Source organism: Dendrobates tinctorius, unplaced genomic scaffold (assembly GCF_039654945.1).
Source record: "Dendrobates tinctorius isolate UK_male_01 unplaced genomic scaffold, ASM3965494v1 ptg000406l, whole genome shotgun sequence".
Lineage (NCBI taxonomy): Eukaryota > Metazoa > Chordata > Amphibia > Anura > Dendrobatidae > Dendrobates > Dendrobates tinctorius.
In genome coordinates this window covers 507,421-535,069 of record NW_027362071.1, presented here as the reverse complement: position 1 = coordinate 535,069, position 27,649 = coordinate 507,421, and the positions used below count along the sequence as shown (strand labels likewise).

The 27,649-nt window shown below is 43.8% G+C and overlaps 1 protein-coding gene across 4 annotated transcripts in view; it reads right to left on the bottom strand.

Moving 5' to 3' along the window:
* The window catches only part of FLNB (filamin B), a 251,435-nt gene that overhangs the window by 21,777 nt on the left and 202,009 nt on the right, over positions 1 to 27,649 (bottom strand). For 2 of the 4 annotated variants that reach the window (XM_073563895.1, XM_073563898.1), the window contains exons 26-40: positions 24,803 to 24,926; positions 22,434 to 22,590; positions 20,759 to 20,948; positions 18,001 to 18,248; positions 17,708 to 17,779; positions 16,476 to 16,578; positions 14,837 to 14,977; positions 13,080 to 13,208; positions 12,768 to 12,941; positions 11,558 to 11,716; positions 9,567 to 9,770; positions 9,321 to 9,473; positions 6,788 to 6,910; positions 517 to 783; positions 233 to 370 (exon numbers count right to left, since the gene is read on the bottom strand). In XM_073563895.1, the coding sequence (XP_073419996.1) occupies positions 233 to 370; positions 517 to 783; positions 6,788 to 6,910; positions 9,321 to 9,473; positions 9,567 to 9,770; positions 11,558 to 11,716; positions 12,768 to 12,941; positions 13,080 to 13,208; positions 14,837 to 14,977; positions 16,476 to 16,578; positions 17,708 to 17,779; positions 18,001 to 18,248; positions 20,759 to 20,948; positions 22,434 to 22,590; positions 24,803 to 24,926 (2,382 nt within the window). The remainder of the gene's footprint in view (positions 1 to 232; positions 371 to 516; positions 784 to 6,787; positions 6,911 to 9,320; positions 9,474 to 9,566; positions 9,771 to 11,557; positions 11,717 to 12,767; positions 12,942 to 13,079; positions 13,209 to 14,836; positions 14,978 to 16,475; positions 16,579 to 17,707; positions 17,780 to 18,000; positions 18,249 to 20,758; positions 20,949 to 22,433; positions 22,591 to 24,802; positions 24,927 to 27,649) is intronic. The other 2 variants (XM_073563896.1, XM_073563897.1) reach the window with 1 other exon arrangement.

The window sequence follows — 27,649 nt, the reverse complement described above, 5'->3', positions numbered from 1 at the left end:
TTCATAAAGTGAATATTCAAGGAACTCACATGGTCAATTATAACCCTAACCACAATGCAAAAACTGCTCTCTCCACTGAAGGTGCAATAATTCTGATTAGTCAAACCTTGACGACTACTTAAGTGTGAGCTACTCAGATGCCCTCATTCATCTACCTGATAATACAACAATGAAAACTATATAGATGTATTTAGTTCATGCATCGCAGTATTTAGTTCTGAAAAAAACATACCGGGCTCTTGAACAACATAGGAAACCCCACAGGATCCATCCTTTCGGTCCTCAAAGGAAATCTCAGCTTTGCTTGGCCCTTCGACAGCTATGGAAAGTCCACCAGCACCAGCTTCCCGCGTCCATATGCTGAATTCCGCTACCGAGATGCGACAGAGCAGTGGCCACGTAAGTTATTCATTCTCTACTTGGCACTATCATAAGATCCCATATGATGTCTTTACCCTTTAAAATATCCCATTAATGGTGGTTTATCTGGATACCATTGCTGGTTACGTTTCCTACCTGGAATTCCAGCTTCTGCCCTCTCTAGACCAGGACCTCCAGCCTTGACTTTCTCAGCTCCTCCTTCTCCCAGTGGTCCCACTGTAAACTGGAAAGGACTTCCCGGTACGTGCTCCCCTCTGTACTTTACGCTCACTGTATGCACTCCCATCTCTTGGGGTATGAAGCGCACGCAACAGGTGTTGTGGCCAAGGTCAACGATTTCGGCATCATCTGTTCTTCCCGAGGGACTGGTGACTTCAGCAGACAGTTCTCGCATATCGATTTCTGGGAAGAACAAGTGAAGATGACTTACTGTCATGTCACCAGGAAAATCGCCAGCACTGTCCGAGCACAGAAAATGGATGTAATCAGCAAACCAGCAGACCATAGCGTACAATACTGGGCAGATGGAGAATTATCCTGCGCGTAGCCCGCATGCTTCATGCTTCAGTGGCTTGTACTTGAAAGGTTGAATGTGAATGTAGATGGTTAAGATTTTTACACGTCTATATTACTGGAAATTCTATTGTAACCTTAAAGGGGTTGTCCGGGATTAGAAAAGAAGTGCTAGATCCATCTCGAAAATCGAACCCAGTGGCACCCAATGGAACCCATTTGGCTGGAATGGGGTCTGTCTACTTTCAAGTCGCGGGGTCTTTACTTTTTACAGAAAAATATTCTATGGTATTTTTGGCCAGACAGAGGCTTCAATGCAGATCTGAGCAGAGCCTAAATGGTTTCAAAGAACCGGTGTAGAAATTTTTTTTGTAAGAGCAGACAGGGATGAGGACGGGAGGCAAAATCTGAAGATAGGCAATAATTCACGTAGATTCAAGCTAACATTTACATGCTACGATATGGATGTATTATTATACGAGTCCATGTAAAATGCATACGTATCAATGAAAAAAAAACTTAGTATTTTTGTTTTAAACATTATTAAAGTTCTTTAGTTATACACTTTTTTTTTTTTTTTTACATTTTTTCATATTTTTTTTTAAATCTGTGCCTTGAGATTTTCATATCTTCTTTTTAATTTTTTTTATTATTTTGACTTGCTTTTAGTTATTTATTTAAAAACAGCTGTCATATAGATCATTGTCCATGACGACCATTTCTTAATGAACCCATTCAGTTTAATGGGAAAATCTGACCTAAAAAAAAACATAAGAGCAATAGAGATCCAGCAAATATTTTCTTTTTTTCAAACATTTATTGGTTGCATTGGTCACGGGACTGGTATGACATGTCATAGCCACCACTTCTGACCCTTTCTTTCTCAAGAAGTCGAACAACCCCTTTAAGACTCAATGTGTTCTGATGCAATTTAGTTACATCCATATTAGGAAAAAATTTTCTTGAAAAATGTTTAGCATGGGCTTTTCACTTCCTAGTGGTACCCAAAATTTATATATAAAAACGCTTTGGAATTGAAGCATTTAGAACATGAGCAAAACCAATTGCTATGGATAAAGCAATGAAATTAAGGTTTCAAAAAAATATAAATTTTCATGATATTAAAGGGTCATTCTCCAAAAGAAAGTCATCTCCTTTCCATAGAAGTGGGGATAATATGCTGATCATTAGGGTTTTACCACTGGTAACCCCAGCGATCCTGAAATCGGTGCTCTGGAACCTCAAGAACGAGACTCTGCTCCATTCAGGACAGGGCTGCGGACGTGCGCAAGCTCCAATTTATTCACTCTCTATAGGATTGCTGAAAAAGCTAAATCCTGCCTGTACTCTGCTTTATCTAGCAGTCCAATTGGTAATGAATGGAGCGGAGGCAAAAAAATGTGCACCTTTGCTGCACTAAAGGTGCTTTCACATTGCGTTCTGTGTCCCCTACGGGGCATATGTCCGAAACCCCCTGCAAAACGTCGCCCGGACATATGCGATGACGGGGCCACAGACTGTAATGGTGACGGCAGAGCAAAAGTGCGCCCTTTTTTCGGGAGTGTACTCCTACAGGAGTCGAACATTCGCATGCATTCCACTATGTCTGAGTGTCCGCATCGTGTAGGCGTACACTCCCGAAAAAAGTGCACGGCAGAGCACATGTCGCACTGCCGTCATCATTACAGTCTATTGGCCCCGTCACCGCATACGTCCGGACCCCATTTTGCGAGGGATTTCGAACGTATGCCCCGACGGGGACACAGACCACAATGTGAAAGCGCCATAAGGATAGGGCTAGGGAATCGTTGGGGGTTCCATCGGTTCGACACCTAGTTGTCAGCAAGTTATCAAAATGGTAGGGGATAAATCATTTTGGGGGGAATAACCCTTTAACAATATTTCCCCCATGTCATGTGAGTTGTCCAGCCTAGTGAACAAGCTAAATTCCTAGCCATGCTCAATATTATACACCACACACCCTCCTCTGGCCCGAGCGCCTTAGCTGCCCTGGTCAGCGGAGTACAGGGAGTAGATTGACGAGGCTGCTTCGGTCCAGAAGATGAAGTAAAAGGCAGAGTTTGTGAAAGAGCCTCTCGTGACAATGCCAATAGGAACAAAGTAACTATAAAAGTATAGAACACATTAGAACAAGGTGGTATACAAATAGTAAATGTATAGAGAGATATCAGGAGCACAGAAGAAATAAGACTTGTCTACCAGCGGCTTATCTGCCCGGAAACCAGAAGGATCAGAACCACCTGTCGGGGTGAGAGTGGGGAGCCATCTCACACACATCAGGCGGTCTGTTACTTCCACCGTGGTGGACACGTCTGATATTTATCTAATGCATACGGGGGCCTGAAAGTTACCTAAAAGTTTAAAAGTATGCGTTTTAGTCATTACATGGCACAGGCTGCATGAAGCCGAATGAAATCCCCACAGCCCTCTACTATGGAGGGCAATGTTTCTCGGAGCCTGCCACAAATTTTCTTGTTGTTGGACCCCTGTCTAATATTGGCCTAACCAAACCTGTATCATCTACCATATATAGTCTTTTTTTTCTAAATAAACAACATGACGTCAAAAATAATTGCCATGTTGAGAAATCCTGAGGACTCGGGTTACTGTATGTAAACTGTATAGTGAACTATAATAATCATGGAAACATCCCATTATTTCTTCGGTTGAGGACACCAATGTACCGTCTAGACTGCGGATCTGTAATATTGTGTTAGTTGTATTGTGCTGCCGCACCAAATAGGCCAAAAATTTACTAGATTGGTTCCCTAATTCAAAATAGGACTGGCGAGTGAAGAATAATTTACGTTTGGACTTAGAGTCTATATGTTGAGTATATAATCTTTGGGCAGTCAACCACTCCACTCTATTACCACTAGTTTGATCGGATATATAAGCTGCCTCAGAATCTTTCAATCGTTGCTCTATTTCGTCATCCTCCCTCAACGTCACCCGTTTGATGTAGGAGATCATGGAAGATAAGCAACCCCTCAAGTACACCTTAAGGGTGTCCCAAAATAAATTAACATTCCGGGGTTCGGGGTGGGAGGACACGAAATCATGTAATTGGTCAATTGTTCTATCAGGTGACTTAACCAATTTCAACCAGAAAGGGTTTAATTTCCATGTCATCCTACTACCTGGTGGGCCATATTTGAGTTTAAGAATGATTGGGCTATGATCTGAAATCCCTCTACTCCCATGCTCAATACTATCCACCCACATTGCTAGACCACTAGATCCAAAAATGTAATCTATGCGGGATAAGGAACGCTTAGTGGATGAATGACAAGTATATTCTGTTATCTCTGGGTGGCGCGTTCTCCATAGGACCAACCATCCACTATTTTCTATAAACTGTGATAATTGGGACACAGCCGCTGCCGGGGTCCCACCTTGTGTCCATCATCTAGTCTCAATCTGTCAAGGCGATTATTCATAACCAAATTAAAGTCCCCCATACAGATGACATCTGCGTCTGGGTAATTCAGAGCAAAACTCAATGCTTTTTGGAGAATTGACGTACCCGCTGGAGGGGGATTATAAACACACAAAATAACATATTTCCTAGAATTGATCAGTGCATACACAAATATGAAGCGCCCTTCAGAGTCCCTCCGGGCCTCCCGCACCTCCCATCTAATGTCCCTATGTATTAGTAATGAGACCCCCCTGGAGTAACTGGTGTGAAATGCGTGTATAGACCACTGAACCCATGGTTTTTGTACACTTCGAACTGTATCTCTAGTCAAGTGCGTCTCAACCAGAGCCACAATGTGAGGGTGATAGTGTATGATTTGTGAAAATACTTTAACCTTTTTCTGGGGGGTTTTGATACCCCTCACATTCCATGTCATGCATATTAATTCAGAACCCATCCTCACCTATCTGGACATGTTGCGTATCAGCGCCCAAGTAGAACTCAGAGACATCACACAAATAGCAGGACTTCCATTGGCTGCAGGTTCTACGTAAATAACATTTAAAGCTAAAACTAAAGCTTTTGAAAAAAGAAAACAAGATATAAGCCTAGTAACATAGGAGCAAAGTCCCGCGCTCCCATTAGAAAATAAACAAGGGGATACCATCACTGATCGCAGTGTCCAGTATTGTAGATATATGTGTGTCCGCCAGGAGAGCTCCGATTAGGCCTGCAATGAAAGGATCCAGATGAAAGTAGACACTCTAGGATTCCTTTGCAGGAGATCCTCTATGGCAGGGTTTCCCAACTCCAGTCCTCAAGGCACACCAACAGATCATGTTTTCAGGATTTCCTTTGTATTGCACAGGTGAAGCAATTATCACCTGAGCAATACTAAGGAAATCCTGAAAACATGATCTGTTGGTGCGCCTTGAGGACTGGAGTTGGGAAACCCTGCTCTATGGGACCGCAGCCACTCGGTAGCCTCCGCTGGATCCGTGAAAACACGGAGGAACCCCCGTGGACAACCCGAAGCCGAGCCGGATAGATCATGGAGTATACAATGTTCCTTTCCCTGAGCCGCTTCTTGATGTCGATGAATTGCGCACGTTGCTTCTGGAGTTCCATGGAGAAATCCGGGAAGATTGAGATCACAGCGTTGTTGAACTTCAGGGGACTCTTTTGTCGTGCAAGGAGTAGAATGGTGTCTCTATCTTCACAATTGAGGAGACGTGCCAGGAAGGGTCTAGGTTGAGCTCCCGGAGGCAAGGGCTTGGTGGGAATCCTATGGGCTCTCTCAACCACGAACATCGAGGAGAATTCATCTCCCAGAGAGGCCTTAAGCCAGCCCTCTAGGAATTGCTTAGGGTGCTGACCTTCAGAGCGTTCAGGCAGACCGATGACACGGATGTTATTCCGGCGCATTCTGTTTTCTAGGCCGTCTGCCTATTGCCTCCAGGCGTTCATAGACCCCGCTACCTTGGTTAACTTAGCCTCCATAGGCTTAATGGTGTCTTCCACCTGGGACACTCTCGTCTCAACCTCTGTGATGCGCCCCCTCATGGCCTGCATATCCTGACGGAGTCTCCCCACCTCAGTATAGACATCCTCTATTTTCTCCGTCAGGGATGTCCTAGTGAGGGAGATAGCCTGCATCAGCTGCTCAGATGCCTGTTTAAGGGTCATTTCTTCCCGCTCAGCCTCCTCTCCACTCTCTGAGGGGCGATTTTTACGCTGAGATTGTGAAGGGGCAGTCCGCAGAGAACGTGCACTCTCAGAAGGGTCGGGTCTGACAAATTCCTTTAATTTTTCTGCTGCCGTCGATCCTTTAGATCGATTCATGGTGAAAAGCAGTGAAATACGTCAGTAGAGCTGAGATTGTACAGTCCAGAAATCCTCCCATTTTAATTATATATACAGCAGGTGTTTATTTATTATTATAGCTCGGGAGCAGAGTCTGTGCAGACAGAAGATCACTAAGGCTCCTATGGCAGGGAGGGGAATCCACCCTCAGAGACAGCAGCGATGGGAGGGGGAGCAGGTTCCCCTACAATAATGGCGCCAGCAGGTCAGCGAGTCAGTACAGAAGAGGGAATAATGCAGGGCCCGTCTTTCAGGGCACTCACCGCATACCCCTCAGTTCCTCTAGGATACAGGTCTCTGTCCCTGCGACACTGCAGCGTTAGAAGCTGGACGCCACGCTCCCTCTGATAGAGCGCGTGTCCAAGATGGCCGCCGCTCCCCGGGCGGCCCCGCCGTCCACCCCGACCACTCAAGCCTCTTCTGCTCACCGGAGCCGTCCTGTGCCTCTTCTCGGAGCGCCGGGGGGTCCCAACACCAGCGGGCACCCAGCGCTACCGAATCCAAAGCAATATGAAGGAGGTATGCTCAGGATATATGAAAATATTTGACAAGTAAAAGTTGAAGCTGCAGATTAATTGGTAATCTCACCTGGTATTTTTAGATTAAGCTCACAGATGCCTCCCACTGTGGCAACAGACGGTGCCTTTCTCCGCCGTGTAATGCTCTCCTTCACTCTTCCTTCTCCAGTCACTTTGGCTGTGTAAGGGCTTCCTGAAATTAAAAAAAAAAAAAAAAAAAAAAAATTTAAAAAGGCAAGCAATATAATTATGCAGAATTTTATTTAACACACTAAACAGAGAAAAGTATTGGGACACACATCTTAATCGTTGGAATTACATTTTTCATTCAACTCTATTGCCCCCAATGTAGGACATCCGGCCCCTTGCCCCCCCCCCAGTAGAGGACATCTGTGGTGCCCCTGAGGGTTCAGTTGCCACAGAGGTACTGCACCTCCTCCTGAGGTGTGGTACCCCACCATCCAGGTGAGTTGCTGGCTCCTAACCACGCTCCAACACTCGCATCCCACACAACTCGGTAGTTCAGCAAAGCCACATTGCGGCTCCCTGCTTACAGTGTAGCAGAGCACCTTTGGTGGCTCCCTGCTTGGAACACGAAACGTGCTGGGAGGCGGGTGGAGTTAGAATACATAAAAGAGTGGGAAGGTTTAGAATTTCAGTCAGAGAGTTCGAGGTTAGTGAGTGAGGGGAGAAGATCCCTGGGAGAGGGATGGAGGAAGGAGGTGCAGCAGCAGATCTCAGTGACCTGGGTCTGCTTGCATGGGAAAGGAAAGAAAGAGAAAGACATTGAACAGAAACCTGATCTTCCATAAGAAGGAAAGAATAGTACGGAACGTAGGAGTAAAAGGGAACAGAGGACGTGGGTTAGAGGAAGAACCCTGCCTAGAAATTCTAAGAGCAAGGCCGGGGCCCGGTCCCCGAGGTTGTATGGACACTAATGGTTCTACAGCAGACACCGGTGGAGTAGTGGGCTGTAAATGCACTACTCCCATCTAAGACTTGGGGGCACAACAGCAACATTGATAGTGAGCCGGGATTCAGGAGCAAGGAGTCCCCGAAGCAGGCTACAGCTGTCTGCCGGACAAGTAGAGTTCTTGGGAACATCAGTCAGGAGGCACTCCAGTGTAACTCAGTACTGGGAGTACTTCACACTTAAAGGCACTATAGAGGAGACGTTCAGAAAGGCACACGTTGGCGGAGTGTTGGAAGGGATCGTCCTATCTTGCCTGGAGGTCGACTGAGTCCCTGACCCGGAGGACACAGCACGGAGGCAGGCACCTGTGTGTACTACAGACTTAGTAAAGCTTTGGAACTACAAGCCCGGGTGTCCTCCATTCATTCCTGCGCCAACACACCTGGTACCGCTACATCTGGGTACCAGCTTCTACACTGCCTGCGCCTCTCAGCTACCCCTACATCAACACTACCCTGGGGCTAAAGCTCCACTTGTGGGGAGCTTCACCATCTTGGCTGCAACACACCACCAGTCCCAGAGGATCTGCATGCAGCGTCGGCTTAACATCTCACTTGCTGAACACCACAGGTGGCGTCACAAACTATTCATCAATTCTATTTCATTGTCCTTTCACCCCCTTTTGCCATGGAGCCCCAGGTCCATGGACCGGGTCACAGCTTCCGTGACAACTCCCATTGAGATCAACAGGCTCGATGCCGAGTACCCAGATAGCCCTGGTTGGGCGCTCCACATCCGGCCCCTTGCCCCCCCCCAGGGGAGGACATCCGGCCCCTTGCTCCCCCAGCGGAGGACATCCGGGCCCTCGCTCCCCCCAGTGGAGGACATCCGGGCCCTCGCTCCCCCCAGTGGAGGACATCCGGGCCCCTCGCCCCCCCTAGTGTAGGACATCCGACCCCTCGCCCCTCCAGTGTAGGGCATCCGACCCCTCGCCCCTCCAGTGTAGGGCATCCGACCCCTCGCCCCTCCAGTGTAGGGCATCAGACCCCTCACCCCTCCAGTGTAGGACATCAGACCCCTCGCCCCTCCAGTGTAGGACATCCGACCCCTCGCCCCTCCAGTGTAGGACATCCGACCCCTCGCCCCTCCAGTGTAGGACATCCGACCCCTCGCCCCTCCAGTGTAGGACATCCGACCCCTCGCCCCTCCAGTGTAGGACATCCGACCCCTCGCCCCTCCAGTGTAGGACATCCGACCCCTCGCCTCTCCAGTGTAGGACATCCCTCCATTTAAGATGGCCTCTCTTTAAGATAGGATATAAATATTTGATTGGTGGAGATTCAACCTTTGAAACCTCCTATAATCAGCACAATCAGCCTGAAATTCCATCATGTCCCATTTAAGTGAAAGAGATGCAATACCAGAAGGCATTTTGTATGGATGCAGCAACTTGTCATTTTACCCCACTAATCAGACGAATGGTTCGTTGTTATTCCTACAGAATCCCTGCAAGTCTATTTTTCAACAAAAAGCAGCTAAAGAGGACTATGCACATTCAATTTTTCACACACAGATTTTTGGAGATTTATTCTCCATCTATGGAGCATCAACAGTGCAGCTTGATATTATTAAAGTCACGTCATGGTTTTAGGTCCACAAGTTTAGGTTCACAAGGCCTGGCCGGTCTTACCAGGGACGTGTTCATCTGCAAATTTGATTGATATGATGTAAATTCCTGGCTCTGTTGGGCAATAAGACACCTGGCAGGTGCCATCATCCAAATCTTCAGTTTGTATATCAACTTTGCTGGGTCCTTCGACTGCTAATGAGAGTCCACCATAACCTGAGAGCAATTATACAAAAGCAAAAAATTAACACCCTTTAAAAAAAAAAACCAAAACCTTATTTTAGGTAGCATCACAGATCGAGTACTAACCAGCTTCTCTTGTGTCCACCACAAAATCTGACATCTCATAGGTACGTCCATCTGTCAACCCAGGTCCAAAAACTTTCACCTTGTTGGCATCTCCTATCTCAGATTGATAAACCATGATGGATATAGGACTGTTGGGCACATGTCGGCCATTCTTCTTGATGCTGACCAAATGTTCTCCTACCTCCCGAGGGATAAAAGAGATACCTGAAAAAAAAAAATCAGTGTAATATAACATTATTTGTTGCGGAATACAAAGTTGGCCTTTTCTCTGTCCTTCATCAGAATTATCTAGGTTCTACACAGGAAAATGGTCAAGGACCCAATGACTTTCTTCTAAGCCTTGCATATGAGTCCCCCTCCCAGGGCTGTGGGGTACTCGGTACCGGGCCGGTGTCAGCGGGATGTGTCACAGCGGCGGTGACCCGGTCCGTGGCCCTGGGCGCCCAATGTAAAAAGGGGAGATTGAATGGTGGAATGTAGTTAATGGAATAGTTTGTGACGCCACTTGTGGTGTTTGGCAAGTGAGATGTAAGGCCGACGCTGCATGCAGATCCTCTGGGGCTGGTGGTGTGTTGCAGCCAAGATGGTGAAGCTCCCCACAGGTGGAGCTCTAACCCCAGGGCAGTGTAGATATCGGGGTAGAGGAGAGGTGCAGGCGGTGTAGGAGCTGGTACCCAAATGTAGCGGTGCTGGGTGCGTTGGCACAAAAATGAATGGAAGACATCAGGGCTTTTAGTTCCAAAGCTTTACTCACAGTCCGTAGTACACACAGGTGCCTGCCTCCGTGCTGTGTTGGGTCAGGGACTCAATCAACCTCCAGGCCAGATGGAATGCTCCCTTCCAAAACTCTGCCAACAAGTGCCTTTCTGAACGTCTCCTCTATAGCGCCTTTAAGTGTGAAGTACTCCTAGTACTGAGTTACACTGGATTGCCTCCTGACAGTCTTTCCCAAGAACTCTACTTGTACGGCAGACAGCTGTAGCCTGCTTCGGGGACTCCTTACTCCTGAGTCCCGGCTCACTACCAATGTTGCTGTTGTGCCCCCAAGTCTTAGATGGGAGTAGTGCATTTACAGCCCACTACTCCACCGGTGTCTGCTGTAGAACCATTAGTGTCCATTCAACCTCGGGGACCGGGCCCCGGCCTTGCGCTTAGAACTTCTAGGCAGGGTTCTTCCTCTAACCCACGTCCTCTGTTCCCTTTTACTCCTACGTTCCATACTATTCCTTCCTTTTTATGGAAGATCAGGTTTCGGTTTAATATCTTTCTCCTTCTTTCCTTTCCCGTGCCAGCAGACCCAGGTCACTGAGATCTGCTGCAGCACCTCCTTCCTTCATCCCTCTTCCAGGGATCTTCTCTCCTCACTCCTCTCTGAGTGACTGACCTCGAACGAACTAACTAACTGAAATTCTAAACCTTCCCACTCTTATGTAGTCTAACTCCACCCGCCTCCCAGCACGTTTCGTGTTCCAAGCAGGGAGCCACCAAAGGTGCTCTGCTACACTCCAAGCAGGGAGCCGCAATGTGCCTTTGTGCAGGTGTTGGAGCGTGGTCAGGAGCCTCCAACTTACCTGGATGGTGGGACATCACACCTCAGGAGGAGGTGCAGTACCTCTGTGGCGACTGAGCCTCAGGGGCGCCACACATACATTTGGCAGTTTTACTTCTCAAGCAAAGAGATCATTATGAAGAGGCCCATACTAGTCATTTATTGGGTCCATGGGGGATCCCAATGGTAATTTCTCCAATGATTAAACAGTGTGGAGACCAGGACCATGACGAAGAATGCTCCATATTACTGACTATCAAAGAGGAAGGTTTGGAGGAGAAACACATGGAGCTCATCGTCTCCAATAATAATTCTGCACCATATATAGAATAAATTTCATGCTATGTAACCGCATAAACTTAGCTAAAATAAAAAAAAGAAATATAGCACAAAGTATATAATAATCAAATAAACTAATCTTCAGCATTAGTTTTGTACCTACCAATGTGGTTATTGGGAAGTCTCTTCAGAAGACAAGGCTCATCGTGACCAGATGGGGCCTTAATGCTGGCCGTCAGCAGGCTGAGATCGGTCTCATTGATATCCAGTAAGAAATCGGCCGTGGACCCCAGTTTGACTTGGGAACGTCTCCTGCTGTCATCTAAAGGCAGAACAGATGACATCACGTCTAACGAGCCGCAAAAGGCAGAAACGACATTAAGCGAATTACAATGAACAGTCATGGAAATTAGTAGTTGCACAAGTTGAATAAATCAGCAATACATGTTCTCAGCTCTCAAGTCCCTGGAATTAATCGACAGCAGAAAATGATTCCTTCTGTGTTTCTGGAAATTATTTGCATATATGTAATGCAATTTATGGTTGGATAATTTACATATTTATATAATTAATGCAAAGCATTATTGGAAGCTTAATATAAAGTAGATCAAAAGTAGAGATGCTAAGGTTCCATGGAAGAAACAGGATAATAAGAGTTAATATAAGGGGGTCCTCATTATGGACCCTTATCCATCAGTCACAGAGTGACCCCTCACAGACTGGGCATTTTGATATCAAGGACAAGGAGCACTGATACAGACTCCATCACAATCACTGAGAGAACCATGCCGCAGGACAGCTCTTCCTCCTGCAGCCCAACAACGATCAGTCTGATCAGTGCAGGACAGGATGACAAGAAGCTACCAGGACCTGCACATCACTAAAGCTGGACGGATCCTGCAAGTTCTGTTTAAATTAAGGATATTTAAGGTCACATGTTCTCCCATCTGATAAAATGATAATAGATCAACCTCTGGAACAACCACTCCTATCAGGTGAACCTTTCTTCCAGCAGGCGGAAACAATCGCTTGGTTCCTTCTCTAACCCAATAATGGAGAGGGTCACCTCTCGGTCTGTTGCAGTCATCTCGCCTAGTGAAACATGTAAGGGACCCCAGTTCTTTAGGGTATCAGAAATGGAACACCCAAGTATCTGATAATTGTGGTATACTCTGCAGAGGCTCCTGGAAAAATAAAATCGGCAACACTGCGTGCACCGTGGGGATCATATGTACGGAGGGACATGTCTCTATATGGCCAAGATCCAATTTTTGTATACTGGATGAGCTCTTCTCGCTTATAGTAAAATCCTTAAAAAATTTTTTTTATAGGTTATCATTTACTTAGGGACATAATAATTCAATTTATTTTACCAGTGATTTTGGCAATAAATGGGCTTCCGGCTATGTGAGTATCGTTGTATTTGACCAGGATGCTGTAATCTCCAGGTAAGGTCGGCAGGTAGGTCACACTACAGGTACCATCTTTGTTATCAATGCAGCTAATTTCGGCTTTTGAGGGTCCCTCAATTGCCAGGTCAAGACCACCTAATGCAGGTAAGAAAAAAAAAATTGCACAAAAGTCCAAAATGAGCACAGAACACGAAAAAAAACCCAGGACTTTGTATCTTTTATAGGTTTACAGAAAGGCAATTATTACATGGAATAAATGGAGGAAAGTCGTACCTTCTCCTGCATCCTCTGTAACGATGGTGAACGTGGCAGGCTTGTGTGCAACTCCATAGCTAAGGCCTGGTCCGTACGCTGAAACACTTCCAGTGTTGGGATAGTTAACATAAAACTGTAATGGACTTTCTAAAAAAACCAAATGAGAAATAAAAAATAGTAAGTGCTGAAGAAAAGATAAATGGAATAAAAGATGAAATATGAAATGATGTGAAAAATTATACCATTTGTGTAGGTCCATGCACAACTCTTGTACTACAATAATAGGCAAAAGTTTATAAACTTTTTGAAACATTAACATCGTTACATTTAAAAAATAAATAAAATACATAAAGCAATAAAATAGTTTTACAATATAATATACCGTAAAACGTGTGGCTATTCACTCCCTTACCACTGGATGGCAGCACTAGTATGCAAAGTTATAGAAGCACCACCAGAATTTATTTTAGGATTATTTTTGTGCCGCAGAACCTATTTAAAGGTATTGCTGAGGTATGCAAAAAAAAAAAAAAAAAAAATCTAGAAATACTGAGCGTTATTGCATACGGTTGGAACAGTAATGAAAAAGCCACAGTTAGAAAAAAAAAAAAATTGGAGATTTTGTTGCATAAATGATATGCATTTGCTGCACACTTCACTCTTTGTACTGCAAAATCTACAGAATAAATTGACACTGTGCAGATTCCGAATCCGCAGTGCTGATTGATATACCCTTCAAATTTTCACTGCAGTGCATGCATGATGGAAAAAGAGAGCGAAAGAGGAGAGAGAGCGAAAGAGGAGAGAGAGCGAAAGAGGAGAGAGAGCGAAAGAGGAGAGAGAGCGAAAGAGGAGAGAGAGCGAAAGAGGAGAGAGAGCGAAAGAGGAGAGAGAGCAAAAGAGGAGAGAGAGCAAAAGAGGAGAGAGAGCAAAAGAGGAGAGAGAGCGAGCGCAAAAGAGCGAGCAAGAACAAGAGGAGAGAGAGCGAAAGGGCGAAAGAGAAAGATTGCGCTTGAGAGAGCGAAAGAGAAAGACTGCGCCAAAGAGCGCGCAAGAGAGCGCAAAAGAGAGCGTGAGAGAAAGAGAAACAAAGTGAGAGCGCATGAGAAAGTGCGAGAGAGCAAGAAAGAGAAACAAAGTGAGAGCGCGTGAGAAAGTGCGAGAGAGCAAGAAAGAGTGTAAAAGAGAAAGCGCGAAAGAGGGAGGGAAAGAAAGAGGGAGGGAAAGAAAGAGGGAGGGAAAGAAAGAGGGAGGGAAAGAAAGAGGGAGGGAAAGAAAGAGGGAGGGAAAGAGTGTGCAAAAGAGAATGCGAAAGAGCGAGCGCAAGGGAGCGAAAGAGAGAAAAAGAGAAAGACAAAGCCATTTTTCAAGCACCAACATTCGGGCCTCCTTTGACTTTTATGGGTTTTGGGTGTAAGTTAGGGTACAGTTCTGGTACCGAAACTTTGGACTAAAGTTTGCTAAAACCCGATCTTCCACGGGTCCACTCATCCCTTGTCAGTATTTATGTGAAGACACTTCGCGCATTTTGATGCCCTTCTCTGATACGATAAGAAAATCGGGCTCAGTTAAAAAGATATTTGGAAGAGGCTATCTGTGGATCCATTTTGAAGACTTGCAAATCAGCCACATTTTTGTACTTTGCACCCTGGCAAAGGGGCTGGGACTGGAGGATGAAGGGAAAGGCCATGACCAGAATAGGAATTGTAGTGGTGTCCAGAAAATGGAGAAGTACCCAGATTATCTAAGAAAACACCTTCTAAGCCTTACTCTACCTGGAATATGGGCTCCATTACACTTGATATGTAACTCGTGGAGTCCAGTCTCTGTTGGCACATAGCGCACGGACACTGTGCCGTCCTTATTGTCTACAATATCTGCAGGGGCGGCCTTGCCCGAGGGCATGATGACTTCACCTAAAGAGTGGAACCAAAGAAATATGTGAAAAGGAAGTCCTGTTCAGGCATAAAGGTCGCGTATACATTTGCACAAATTTCTTTTTATTGTTCATTTGCTTCCTAAATGCAAAAGTTAGGTAACTTAAAAAAATAATGTCACCATTGTGCAGCATGGTGTCTGTAAGTCGGTTACTTAGCTCAAAGCTTTTGCAAAAACATTACAGATTCTGCTCGGTTCTGACAACCCTTTCTGCTCCATCTTCTCTTATCTCAGGCTAAAGCCCCCGTCACACACAGCGATCTCGCTAGCGAGATCACTGCTGAGTCACAAGTTTTGTGACGCAACAGCGATCTCACCAGCGAGATCGGTGTGTGTGACACTGACCAGCCCCCCTGCCGGGTATCGCTGATCGTCCTGGAATGGCCAGGACATTTTTTTGATCGCTGGTCTCCTGCTGGCCAGCATGCGGCGCTACATGTGACAGGCGGGAGACCAGCGATCAGCGAGCTGGCGCTGGTAACTAAGGTAAACATGCGCAGCGCTTAGAAGCCCGATGTGTACCTTAGTTACCAGAGCGCTGGTGCAGGGAGCTGGTAATCAAGATACACATCGGGTTTCTAAGTGCGGCGCGCCGCTTAGAAACCCGATGTGTACCTTGGTTACCAGCTCCCTGCACCAGCGCGCTGGTAACTAAGGTACACAGTGGGTAACTAAGCGACGTGCGTCGCTTGTTACCCGCGTGTCGCTGGTGAAGCTGCATTTTTGACAGCTCACCAGCGATCATGTAGCGACACACCAGCGATCCTGACAAGTTCATATCGTTGTCGGGATCGCTGGTGCGTCGCTATGTGAGACAGGGCCCTAAGGCCTCATTCAGACATCAATTTTTCTCACGTACGAGAAAAAATTAATTAATTATGTAGATCAGACTGATCAAAATCAGATATGTCTCTGTGATTTTCCAAAGACCTCTTGATCCGCGAAAAATCACAGACATCTGAATGGCCCAATAGACCATCATAGGAACAAGTACTATCTGTGAAAACAGTGGAAAGCATTCATACTCAAATCGGAAGTCTGAATGATGCCTTACAGATAGCTGCAGTTAGAGAAATTGGGTTTTACCCAGATCTGCAATGGAGAGGAGAGAAAGAAGTTACAGCCTCAAGGAGGGCAGAGAAAACAGATTACAAATCAGTCAGTGCAGGACAGAAGCTGCGCTAACATTTGAGGTACTGAAAACCGCAGCACACTCAGAGATCATATCCAGCCTATATTACTGGAAGAGAAACTCCCCCAAGAGAAAAATCAGAAACTTGGACTAGGCTGCAAACTTCGTGCCACAAGACCAGAAAATTAATGAAAGAATGAAAATTGCAATCTAAAACTTAGTGCAATTATATTAACTAAAAGGTATTTGTAACATACGTAAAAAAATCATTTTCCATGTCAAGCGTGTCCATAGCTTTTCAGTTTCATTAAAAAAAAAACAAAAGAATTTCCCTTTTGACTCACCTGTTATTTCTCCTGTTCTTATGGCAAATGGGATAACTAAATCGAACGGCTTGAAACCCATACCATTCATAGAGCCAACTGGGGCATATGTAGACTCGGACACCTGGGAATTAAAACATCATATGAACTCTAGAAGGAAATGGCCGCGATTGGAACTGGGGATTTTGCAAATTGACTTGTGTGATAGAAGAATTGCTTGATTATATTTGCTTTAAAGGGTCAGATAAAGGGATGGTCCTTTATAGACAGTGGGTCTGCTACATATGTCCTCATATAATGAGGGATGGAGTGAGGCAGTGGATCTCCAAGTATATAAAAAAAGCCACTGCACACTAAGGGCTTGTGCACATTTCCAAGGACTGTCAGAATGGAGAAGATGGAAAAAAAAAATCTCCATCTTCTCCCCATCCAAGACACTCTGATCACACTCTGATCACACTCTGATCACACTCTGATCACACTCTGATCACACTCTGATCACACTCTGATCACACTCTGATCACACTCTGATCACACTCTGATCACACTCCCAAAAGGAAAAGCTCCATCACTTCCATTACGTGTGCATTTACCCTTATGGTTTCTAATTCTCTGCATGAACAAGGAGGATCAAGATGAGCATTTAAGCTGCTTCCCCCCCCCAATAGTATATGAATTTGCCAGAGATTACTTTTTTGTTTGCCTGCTCCCCCACAATCTTTGCGCACAGGGTCAATTTGCAAAATTGCCGCCGTGAATGTGAACCAAAACAAAATATGAAAACTCCTGAAACACCAAAACAGGGAAAAAAAATAATCTGGAAAAGAAAATGATTTAGACATATCTGTGCAAGCAGTGTAGAGAATGACATAACAGTAGTCACGCGGTGGCACCATCAACTCGGGAGTTTAGTAGTGATGATTTTCAAGAACATAAACCAACAAAAAAAAAAAAACACACCACAAAAGTGAAATGAAATAGTGAAATGTATCGTGCAAGGAGGAAAACAAGAGTCTTCAAATCAAAAGAGGCTTCTTTCGAAGGTCGATAATTAACATTAAAGGGATTGGATATGATTTTTCTTTAGCTTGAAAAGGCAAAAACACGTCATGATGCAATAATAAAGAAATAAGAAAAATGATCAACGTGGCCGAGAGCGGCTCAAGCAGTCCTAAGAAGCAGCAGTGTCAATTCTGTCATGGAACAAACATGGAAGGAGAATGGATCGGTTATATGGAGATGAATATATATACCAAGGGTTCATAGCCTGGAGGACAGGCACTAACAGTCTGCTGCTGAGCCACTACTGGGACTTCATCTGTAGCCTGGCGTGGTGGAACAAAAAGGTTAATATCATTTCATCAAGAACAAACAACAAGCAGAACACAGTAATCGCTTTTTTCAGGTTTGGGGCTAAAATGGGCATTTACAAAAATCCAATACATTTTGCGGTCACTCCATTTCTTGGCAAATCTGGTAAACCCACACCAGCACTAGAGGTTCCTCCATCCAACAACATTACATAGAGTTTACGACAGCCGCTTACCATAACAGTGAAGGGGCTATTGGGGATATCTACTCCACCAAAGCGGACGTGTATGACATAAGGTCCGGTTTTAGCAGTGGTGTAAAAGATGTCATAGGTGCCGTCTTCATTCTCGATGACATCAGCTTCCGATTCTAGACCGTCTGGATCTAGTATGCTACAAGTGACCTTTCCTTTTCCGGCAGTCGTGGCGTCAACCACAAAACCAACCTCTTCACCGGTCTTCACAGCTGGTTGGATTCCAGGTCCTGAAAATACAATAAAGCCAATGGTATTAACTTTTTTTTTTCTGAGTTGGTGAACCTTAATTAGAGGTACAAAACCCCTTAACGAGCACCACCGTGTATTTATACCGACGCTTCAGGGGACAACTTTTGATGTGCCACCATCTTTAGAGAATGATCACAGTGCTTGGAATGGAACAGTCCCAATGTGACAACTTTATTGGTCTTATTTGGCCCCTTAGCTGCTGAGACCGATATCGATCTGTGGTGTCTGACAGAAGGAGAGGTCTTCATCTGTCCCCTCCCTGCAATACACTCTTATTACAGCCAGGGCCCAAGATCTGCTTTAAACATTAGATATATATCTATATAACAGATGGTCTATCATGCAGCGATGCTTAAAAATCTCATGTATTTCAAAGCATCAAGTCCCCCAGGAGGACAAAAAGGTATGATTAAGTTTAAACATACTTTACTGAAAAGCATATTTTTTTTTTTTTCTTATTTTTATTTATTTTTTTTTAAATAGTCCACCTTGAAGAACAAAAAAAAAGCCCATGTATTTGATGACTCCGCTCTTGGAATAACCCATAGAATGATGATAACTGCCTGTCTACCCACATAATTGATGACCATAATGTTTTTTTTAATCATTGTATGCTCTTATTTTTTCCCTTTGGCCTAATTTTTTGCAGATTCTGCAAAGACTCTAATTTGATAACATATCCTTATTCCAAATACAGACACCTAGATTTAGGAAAAGATTTCTAATTCCTGCAGTCATCATTAGCGGAAGTGTCAGTTTACTACGTTCGATGGGGTGGGGAGGGTATGACACCTAAAAAAAAAAAAAAAAAAAAAAAACATTCGGAAATTATTCCGCACACAATTTTGGACCTAAAAAAGTTGTGGCATGAAGAGGTTGGACACTGATTAACCCTTTCACTGATATCTTCTGTTTTTCAAATCACCCAAAAAGTCTGTGATCACACCTCAAATCATCACGTACACCCCTTCATATTACATTATATCCCAAACTGCTGGATTCGGTGATGATTTCAGTGTAGTTGGCCGATTTTAGAGAAGCATCATCAGGAAAGAACTCTCAATGGAAACTCTACAACTGACAAGTTTGGAAAACGGATTATATATTTCTTTCATGATAATTTCTAGTCCCCCATAAATTATATACCCATATCACAGAATTACTTAAGTAACAGTAGAAGATGGAGAAAACAGGGCTACAGCCTCTTAAGATGCCATAGATTAGGATAACTCAGACTTGTTTTCTGCCTAGCTTGACTTTTGTTATTTTGCAAATTTTTCAGGAAATCTCAGGTAGTGATGGAAAATGAAGACTTGGGTGAGACAATGTGTCAGGTTCGGTTTTCTCAGCCTATTAAGTAGCTGTATGTGACCAAACCTTAGAGGAATGCAGAAGGGGGAGACGGCGAGGAGAGAAGAACAGGTACAGCTCAAATAACCACATATTAAGAGAGCGATACCAAATTAGAAAACAAATGAGCAAGCGGGCAGGAAAAAAACCCCAAGAGCTCCAAGGTAGAATTGCACTCAAGAAAAAAAAAAATCAACAAAAGAAAGTAATGTAGAATGGATGAAAAAACATTTACTGTAACATTAATATCCACTTTTCCAGGGCATCTGATTGCTTGAGTTACAGGAGGGGAAAAAATAAACTTTTTCACACCTCAAAAAAAAAAAGTATGTATGTATGTATGTACAGTATGTATGTATGTATGTATGTATGTATGTATGTATGTATATCTATATATCTTCCTTTTTCTTGCACTGTTTAATTTGTTTATTTTTCTTTTCACCTAGATAACACCTATGCAGGAAGTCACATTTTGTTCATGACACTATTAAACAAGTCGTTAATGGTTCAAAAGAACCGGCCATCAGGACAGGTCTTAAAGGTTTTTCCAGGATCAAGGGTGTTTTTCCTATCTAGCTGGGTAGAAAATAATTTTATTGATTGATGTAATTCACTTTGAAATAGATTTTTTATTAAAAAAAAAATTAAAAAAGCACATTACTACATTTTCTGCCCAGCCTGTACAAGGCATCTCTTTCTGCACAGTTCCATGTGGTTGCTGAATTCTAATGTTTCGACAGTGCGGATCTCTGTTTCTGGACAGAGCAGCTTTTCACTTATTGTAACATATGCCGATAACATTAAACTAGTAAATAACGGCATTTAATGATCGCCAAGTATCCAAAGTTTAGATGGAAAAGTTTCGACATTTGCCTATGCAATGACCTGTAATGGCTGCATTCACTGCAGTGTGTGGTCAGGGAACAATCCAGCGTAATGAAAAGCTATGAAGGGGAAGCAGCACATATATTATATATATAAATATATATATTTATTATTCTTTATTTTCTCCCTCAGGACTATACTTAATGAAGGTAGTGATATTGAAAATGTAAAAAAAAAAAAGCAACAAAAAATCCTAAAAATTAGATTTAACAACAGGCAATTTTCTGATGACACATTGCATGTAGGATTATACCTGCTGCTGTACACTTGCTGGCATCTCCTGAGGGCATTGCCCTAATTCTATATGGTGAATAGGGTATATCATCACCGCCATATTTTACAGCAACCTGATAGCGGCCAGTTTTATCAGGGACGTAGGAGACAGCGTATGTTCCATCCTTGTTGTCCAGGATTTCAGCCTTCTTTGGTTTACCTTCTTGGTCCTAACAGCAACAAGGGATATAAAAACAAAACACTTAAAATGCAAACCTCCCAAAACTTAATGGCATACACATGACAGTATCGTGAACAGCTAAAGAAACACTACCCAAATCACAATATTGTTACAATAGAACAAACATCAATGAAAATGACTGCTCCCTTGGAAGCCATAGAGCCATCATCTTCAGTTACAATGGCATGTTTTGAGAATTTGCACAGAGTGTATTCTTTGTCCATCTACACAGATTTCGGAGAATATCCCCCTAGGCTCCAAGTTTTCCTTTAATCCCTAAACAAACAGCAATGTTTCTCATTACACATGATTTACACTTTGTAACTAGCACAAGGGACTAGCATTAAATCCCCAGCATCCTGCAATAGCCAACACTAGCAACTGGCGGAAACATACAGCCATCTCCAGCACTTCTTTTGTACCCAAAATCTTTATAGGTGTTGGACGTTTGTTTGCTACAGTGCTCCAAATCTGAGGCTTAGAATAGATTTACAGAATTTTCCAGGACCACAATATTGATGGCCTATTCTTACCCCGATGATCAGGAAACAATCATGGGGAGTGCCGAGAGTCAGACTCTCCACCGATTTGATATTGATGATCCAGCCTAAGGACTGATCAAAATTGTGCTCCTGGCTGGTTGCAGCCATTACTAGAGGAGCATAAGAACAGAACAACAAAGTAGTCACCTCTATAAGATATGCCATAAATGTCTGATAGACACAGGTCCAAGAGGTAGGACCTACAGCTGTCTCCAAAATGAAAGGTTCTCCAAAAACAAACCTACCAGAAGAAGAGACATCCAAAAAAAGTCTGTATGGAGAGTTGGCTGTGCATGTGCGCTCCTCTCTCCTTTCACTTCTATGGGTGTTAAGGAAACAGCCAAGCAAGCTCGCCATCTCTCCAAACCCTTGTTGGCTCACCAGGCAAGATGGAAGTTGAAAGACCCCATTCCAGAGGTGGGTATCAATCTTAAAAGTTGGTCCACATCCATCAGTCATTTATGGCATATCCTGTGGATAAGCCATAATTCTCCAAGAAGGGAATATCCCTTTAATCAGCAACTGGTGTGGCTATTTTAGACATTTGAAATACTGGTTCCATATTATAGACCTAAAGATACCATGAGTGCTGTAAATATGGTGTCACCATATCCTTGCCCAGAAGCAAAACTTCTGTATACCATCAATTCCCAGTAGTCACATGCATGGACACTGAAGGATAAGACCTATGACATGGGATCCCACATGCGACTATGGAAAATAAAAAAAATAAAAAAAAAAAACTACAAAGGGTTTAATAAATGGTTTGATCTAAAAATAACAAAACATCGACTACAGTAATGTTTTATTATCCCAATGGGACAATATAATGAATTTTAGAGCATAAATATATCAGATTTTCATTGAATTGTAGAGTGTGGGAACAAAGCAAAAAACATTTCAAGAATTAAAAACCCATAAAAATGACTTACAGTTACATGAACAGAGAGATCTCCTAGTCCGGCATCCTTAGCATTCACGGCAAAGTCAACAGGAAGACTAGCAGGAACCCCCTGTGAGCTGAGACCCGGGCCGCTGGCTGTCACTTTGCTTGGATCATATGTAGGAAGAACTTTAACTTTGAAAGGACTGGAAATAAAATGGAAAAAATATACTAAAATATAATAAGAAATGAAGTCAACTATGATGGAGACTGTACATAAAAAAAGATTATCCTGCAAGGGCTCCTGCTTCAGAAACGTAGAGAAAAAGGAAAGAAGTAAATAATTTGGTGGTCACAAAAAGGTTCCTAACTGCTGCAATTATAAATTTGGAACTTGAAGGCTTGTCGCTATAATAGTGCCGATTCAGCTTAAATAGTCACTTTTGTTTCTACAAACAAAGACCAACGCAACATCTAGCAAAATGGCAAAGTTAAAGTGATGAGATCACTGTAAAAAATCATCCCACTGTGCCAATCACTAGGGTCTCCCTTCTGTCTAAACTTGTTGTCATCTGCCTATTTTCAAGTGTAATTCGTCTCTATAGTGGGTCCTTGTCTCCTTCCGGAAAGGAGGGGCGGCTCTTTGACTCCTTGCAGAAAGGGGGGGGGCTCTTTTGTCTCCTTGCGGAAAGGAGGGGCGGCTCTTTTGTCTCCTTGCGGAAAGGAGGGGCGGCTCTTTTGTCTCCTTGCGGAAAGGAGGGGCGGCTCTTTTGTCTCCTTGCGGAAAGGAGGGGCGGCTCTTTTGTCTCCTTGCGGAAAGGAGGGGCGGCTCTTTTGTCTCCTTGCGGAAAGGAGGGGCGGCTCTTTTGTCTCCTTGCAGAGAGGAGGGGCGGCTCTTTTGTCTCCTTACCGAAAGGAGGGGCGGGTCTTTTGTCTGCTTACGGAAAGGAGGGGCGGGTCTTTTGTCTCCTTACGGAAAGGAGGGGCGGGTCTTTTGTCTCCTTACGGAAAGGAGGGGCGGGTCTTTTGTCTCCTTACGGAAAGGAGGGGCGGGTCTTTTGTCTCCTTACGGAAAGGAGGGGCGGGTCTTTTGTCTCCTTACGGAAAGGAGGGGCGGGTCTTTTGTCTCCTTACGGAAAGGAGGGGCGGGTCTTTTGTCTCCTTACGGAAAGGAGGGGCGGGTCTTTTGTCTCCTTACGGAAAGGAGGGGCGGGTCTTTTGTCTCCTTACGGAAAGGAGGGGCGGGTCTTTTGTCTCCTTACGGAAAGGAGGGGCGGGTCTTTTGTCTCCTTACGGAAAGGAGGGGCGGGTCTTTTGTCTCCTTACGGAAAGGAGGGGCGGGTCTTTTGTCGCCTTACGGAAAGGAGGGGCGGGTCTTTTGTCGCCTTACGGAAAGGAGGGGCGGGTCTTTTGTCGCCTTACGGAAAGGAGGGGCGGGTCTTTTGTCGCCTTACGGAAAGGAGGGGCGGGTCTTTTGTCGCCTTACGGAAAGGAGGGGCGGGTCTTTTGTCGCCTTACGGAAAGGAGGGGCGGGTCTTTTGTCGCCTTACGGAAAGGAGGGGCGGGTCTTTTGTCGCCTTACGGAAAAGAGGGGCGGGTCTTTTGTCGCCTTACGGAAAGGAGGGGCGGGTCTTTTGTCGCCTTACGGAAAGGAGGGGCGGGTCTTTTGTCGCCTTACGGAAAGGAGGGGCGGGTCTTTTGTCGCCTTACGGAAAGGAGGGGCGGGTCTTTTGTCGCCTTACGGAAAGGAGGGGCGGGTCTTTTGTCTCCTTACGGAAAGGAGGGGCGGGTCTTTTGTCTCCTTACGGAAAGGAGGGGCGGGTCTTTTGTCGCTACAGAAATGAAGGGTGGATCTTTTATCTGCTTATGGAATGGAGGGGCTGGTGTACAATCGTAACATATTATTTATTCAACTTTCGATGACCTGCAAGCCCATATAGACAACTTAAAAGGGTTGATCCCACTGACGGATTCTCATTAATGGGTAAAAGTGCTTGTAAAAGCAAGCAACACTTTACCTATTTTTAAAAGTTCTCTTTGTTCTAGAGAACAAAGGGACTTTTAATTCTATATTATTTACTGTTTGTTGCCTAGAATACCAGTCTACCAACCCGTGGCTGTTCTCCTGGGCAAAAATTGCAGTGCTTACAAGCGCTTTCAATCAAGCTTGTAAGTGGTGCTCTGAAACTACAGAAGAATCGATCAGTGTCTGTTCCCCTGAGCTTGCAGCATCAGAGAGCACTTAGTTCGTGAAAGCGGCGCCAAAATTATGCTACTACAAACTGTCTATCAATTAGGAGCACACTGTCCCCAGCAAGCAGAAATCCAGGAGGCAGCAGATATTGGAGTTCCTAAAAAAACAAGATGAGACAACCCCTTTAAACAAATCACACAATATATGTTTTGACCAACACTCACCTCCGAGGAATCTCTTCCTCTGCGTATTGGACTGACACAGTGTAGGGACCCTCTACACTAGGGGTGTAAGCCACAGTATGTGTCCCATCTCCATTCTCTGCTATATCCACCGGCTCCACAACTCCTAGGGATCAAAATAAGATATAAACAGCCAATCGTAACTCTTCAATTGTCTGGAGGTTTGCAGTAGGTGACTCTTGAGGAGTCATACAAAGACAATGAGGCTACTACTAATTACACTGGTGAAACAAGTGAGGAAATAGTCTCATTTTCTTCACATGTTCTATGGCCTTTGACAGATCCGATAAATGAACTGAGATCAAGAACTGATCTTGGGACATCGGAAACAGAAAAAGGGGACGTTGCCGAAATGGCCAAGCACATGTCAACAGAAAAGCCCACCTCTTTCATCTACATCAACCATAGAATCCCTTTGAAGGTTCTTGTTAACCTTGGCTGCAGGGAATTACGGTTTTGCAGAGCTCCAAGAGATTTTACAAAGATCATACAATTTCCAACCTTTTGTAGAAAATATATTTTTATTTAATTTTTAAATTTTTTCCAAATTGTAAGTACAATCGGTTACCCTACGCGATGGTTACATGGATTTCTGCAATGGAGTAGTTCCAAAATGCAACCGATCTCCATATCAAAAATGACTGAAAAATCATTGACCCCTATGAGCAATACTTCATTCATCTAGTAGACAACCATTGTTCTTCTATACCGAGACATCAGATATTTGCATTTATGGTGGATTGTAAGTGGTTGTCTCCCAAGAAAATATACCATAATCATGTATGTGTATGATGACCATCAGATATCTTCATAAACTAAAACATAGGCAAAGAAAATGTTAGTTTTTCTAGAAAAGGTGTAGAAATTGGAATCCATTTAGAAATTACAGAAGTAGTAGAGATGAGCTTGCCATTTAAAGATCAGAGTATCAAAACTTGGATCCAAAATAGGTTAAAGGGGTTTTTATCGATCAGTAGGATCAACACTCCTAAGATGTCTTTATGGTCATTTAAGTCATAGGAAGCTGAATAAAATGATACCATGATATCTGCGATCTGATGTCTTACTCCTGAGAAATCCATGTTTTTCTTAATATGTAAATTAGTTGTTAAGATCTATGGGCGGAACATAGATCTCCCAGAGAATCTGCTTTCAGAGCTTGTTTTAAATGAAAGCGGGCATTACCAGAGTGATGCATATAATGACTGACAGTCTCTTCTCCTAACCTACACGTAACGCCCCACTTTCATTTAAAACAAGCGCTATCCTCTATCACAGAGTGCATCACAAAGATACAGGCCCCTAGTATACAAGGATGTCATTGATGGGCCTGGCTGCATCCTGTAAAAAAATATATAAAATGTGCCTAATCAAATCCTGGGATAAGACATCGGATCGCAGATGTCAAGGTATCATTTTATGCAGCTTCCTATGACCTACTTGCCCTTATAGATGGAGTGTTGATCCCATCGACAGGTTCCCTTTAAGGGCATGTATTTGGGGCTAAAAATCATCTTTTTTTTACAAATGGGCTCCATTAGAACTATTGCACCGTTTGGCTTTTACAGGCTCTGCATTTCCCTAACCATTCAACTTCGTTGTGGTCTGTAGTGATAAATCAGCAAAGAGCTCGGAAACAAGGAGATAAAAAGCGTTACAAACGCAACTCTCCTATCAGAATGAGCTCGCTGGTGGTTCCTCAGTTGACTCATAAGTTATAAGACAAATGGTGCAAATTTCTGAATGAAACACAAAGGCAAAAGTGATTTTTAGCTCTGCATGCTTTTGAACAAAGAATAGAAAATTGTCACCAAAAGGTGGAAAATCTCAATTTTACCACATCTGTAAGTACAAAAAAAAAAAAAATAGAGGTCAAGTTACAGTTCATATAGAACTGCCTAGTTTTTGTCTTTATGATATGACATAAAGAGAGAGCGCAGATTTTGTAATAATACCAGGACATTCACCTTATCATAATAAAGTTTCTTGTTTTTGTATCCTAGGCATGGTAATTCTCATGGAGTGCAGTCCTTGGTATTATTAGAATGATTTTTCATTGCATACATTTCCAATGTATTAAAATCACCGAGTTATTATTGGAAAAAGAGCCCAGAAAACCCAAAGTCAAGTAGTGATTGTGAAGGAAGCAGCAGCAAGCTATCCATAAAAGCACATCCCAGACAAAGGAAGCAGACACCAAGACACGAAAAGGTTGCAGCATGCACATTCGCATGGGACTGCCAATTTCTGATTTATACTCATTATTTCTACACACAGACATATACTCTCAATTGCAAGCCAGTAAGAACGATATTAGTTGGAACAATGGAGAGTCATCTGTCATAATTACACGATGGAACGCTATATAATCTCTTCATTTCTATAAAAAAAAAATTATGAAGCTCTTAAAGGGGACCTTTCACTTGCCATAAATACGCGAGCTTTTTTACCTAGTGTAAATGCCGCCGTTCTACTGAATTCGGTGATGTGTTTCTTTTGTTTCTGCGCTCCTCCGTTCTTGAGATATGGCCCCCTCTTCTCTGTATGTAAATTAACCAAGCGTGGTCCTCAAGAAAATGTCATCGAAGAGCTGAGGATCCTGCCTACTTGGCTAACAAGACTAGATTTCTATACAGGACAAGGGGGGCTATATCTCAGGAACGCAGAGGCGTAGAAATAAAAGAAAAACAACACCGGATTCAGGAGAACGGCGGCATATACATCAGGTAAAAAATTATTCATTTATGACAAAATGACAGGTCATTTTTAATGGTATATCTCCTAAACAGGTCTCATTGTAGTTGCAAATAAATGGAAGTCAATAACATC